The sequence below is a fragment of the Haliaeetus leucocephalus genome, unplaced genomic scaffold (genome assembly GCF_000737465.1).
Source record: "Haliaeetus leucocephalus isolate CR32 unplaced genomic scaffold, Haliaeetus_leucocephalus-4.0 Scaffold325, whole genome shotgun sequence".
In the NCBI taxonomy this organism is placed as follows: domain Eukaryota; kingdom Metazoa; phylum Chordata; class Aves; order Accipitriformes; family Accipitridae; genus Haliaeetus; species Haliaeetus leucocephalus.
This window is the reverse complement of record NW_010972761.1, coordinates 29,412-30,148: the sequence shown is the minus strand read 5'-3', so window position 1 is coordinate 30,148 and position 737 is coordinate 29,412. Positions and strand designations below refer to the sequence as shown.

Here is a 737-nt window from a genome sequence, read left to right as displayed (position 1 = left end):
GGGGAGGTTCATGTCAGTGCTGTCACCTCTGCCAGAGCCGGACTGTCCTCATGTGGGGACAAGGACAGGGCTCAAGGATGGGGACAGGCTATGGGGACAGGGACACAGCTCAGGGATAGGGTCTGGGGATGGGGTTGTGGTCCCAGTGCTCAGCCCCCTCCTGCAGCCCCTTCAGAGCACCCCGACTCCAGCCCATGGCCGAGCAGCCGCCTCCCCAGCCCAGCCCTGACCTCCACCGTGCTGCGGGGTGGCCCCCGGCCCCCGCTGACCCGGCCACCAGCACGGGACCCCGGCTCCGACCCCGGCCTCCTGCAGAGGTGAGTGGGTGGGCTGGGGGTGAGCCCCCCCCACCCCCAAACTGGGCACCTCCCACCCAGGACCCCTCCTGATTCCCTATCCTCTCCTCCTGCAGCAGCTCCCTGTCCCACCGGCGCAGTGGGGTGAACCGATGAGTGAGGGCAGGGGGGCACGGGGTGGGCACCAGAGGGGGACCAGGGTGGGCACCGGGGCTGTGAGGTGAGAGTCTTGCGGGGGGTCTTCTCCCCTCCACTTCCCTCCCTTCTCCCCCAGGCTCAGCCTGATGGTGGAGGAGGAGGAAGAGGAGATGATGATTGAAGAGGAGAGCAGTGAGGAGGACACCCCAGAGCAGGACAGGGTGAGGCCACCTCCCGAGGGTCCCCCCAGCCATCTGCCCCTGCAGGGGTGGGGCTGGCAGCACCCTGGGGTGCCCCCACCCC

At 69.1% G+C, this 737-nt stretch overlaps 1 protein-coding gene across 1 annotated transcript in view; it reads left to right on the top strand.

Moving 5' to 3' along the window:
* Positions 1-737, top strand: part of STAG3 (stromal antigen 3) — a 9,874-nt gene that overhangs the window by 8,915 nt on the left and 222 nt on the right. Inside the window, exons 29-30 of the mRNA XM_010571412.1 lie at positions 167-317; positions 571-655. Coding sequence (XP_010569714.1) covers positions 167-317; positions 571-655 — 236 coding nt within the window. The remainder of the gene's footprint in view (positions 1-166; positions 318-570; positions 656-737) is intronic.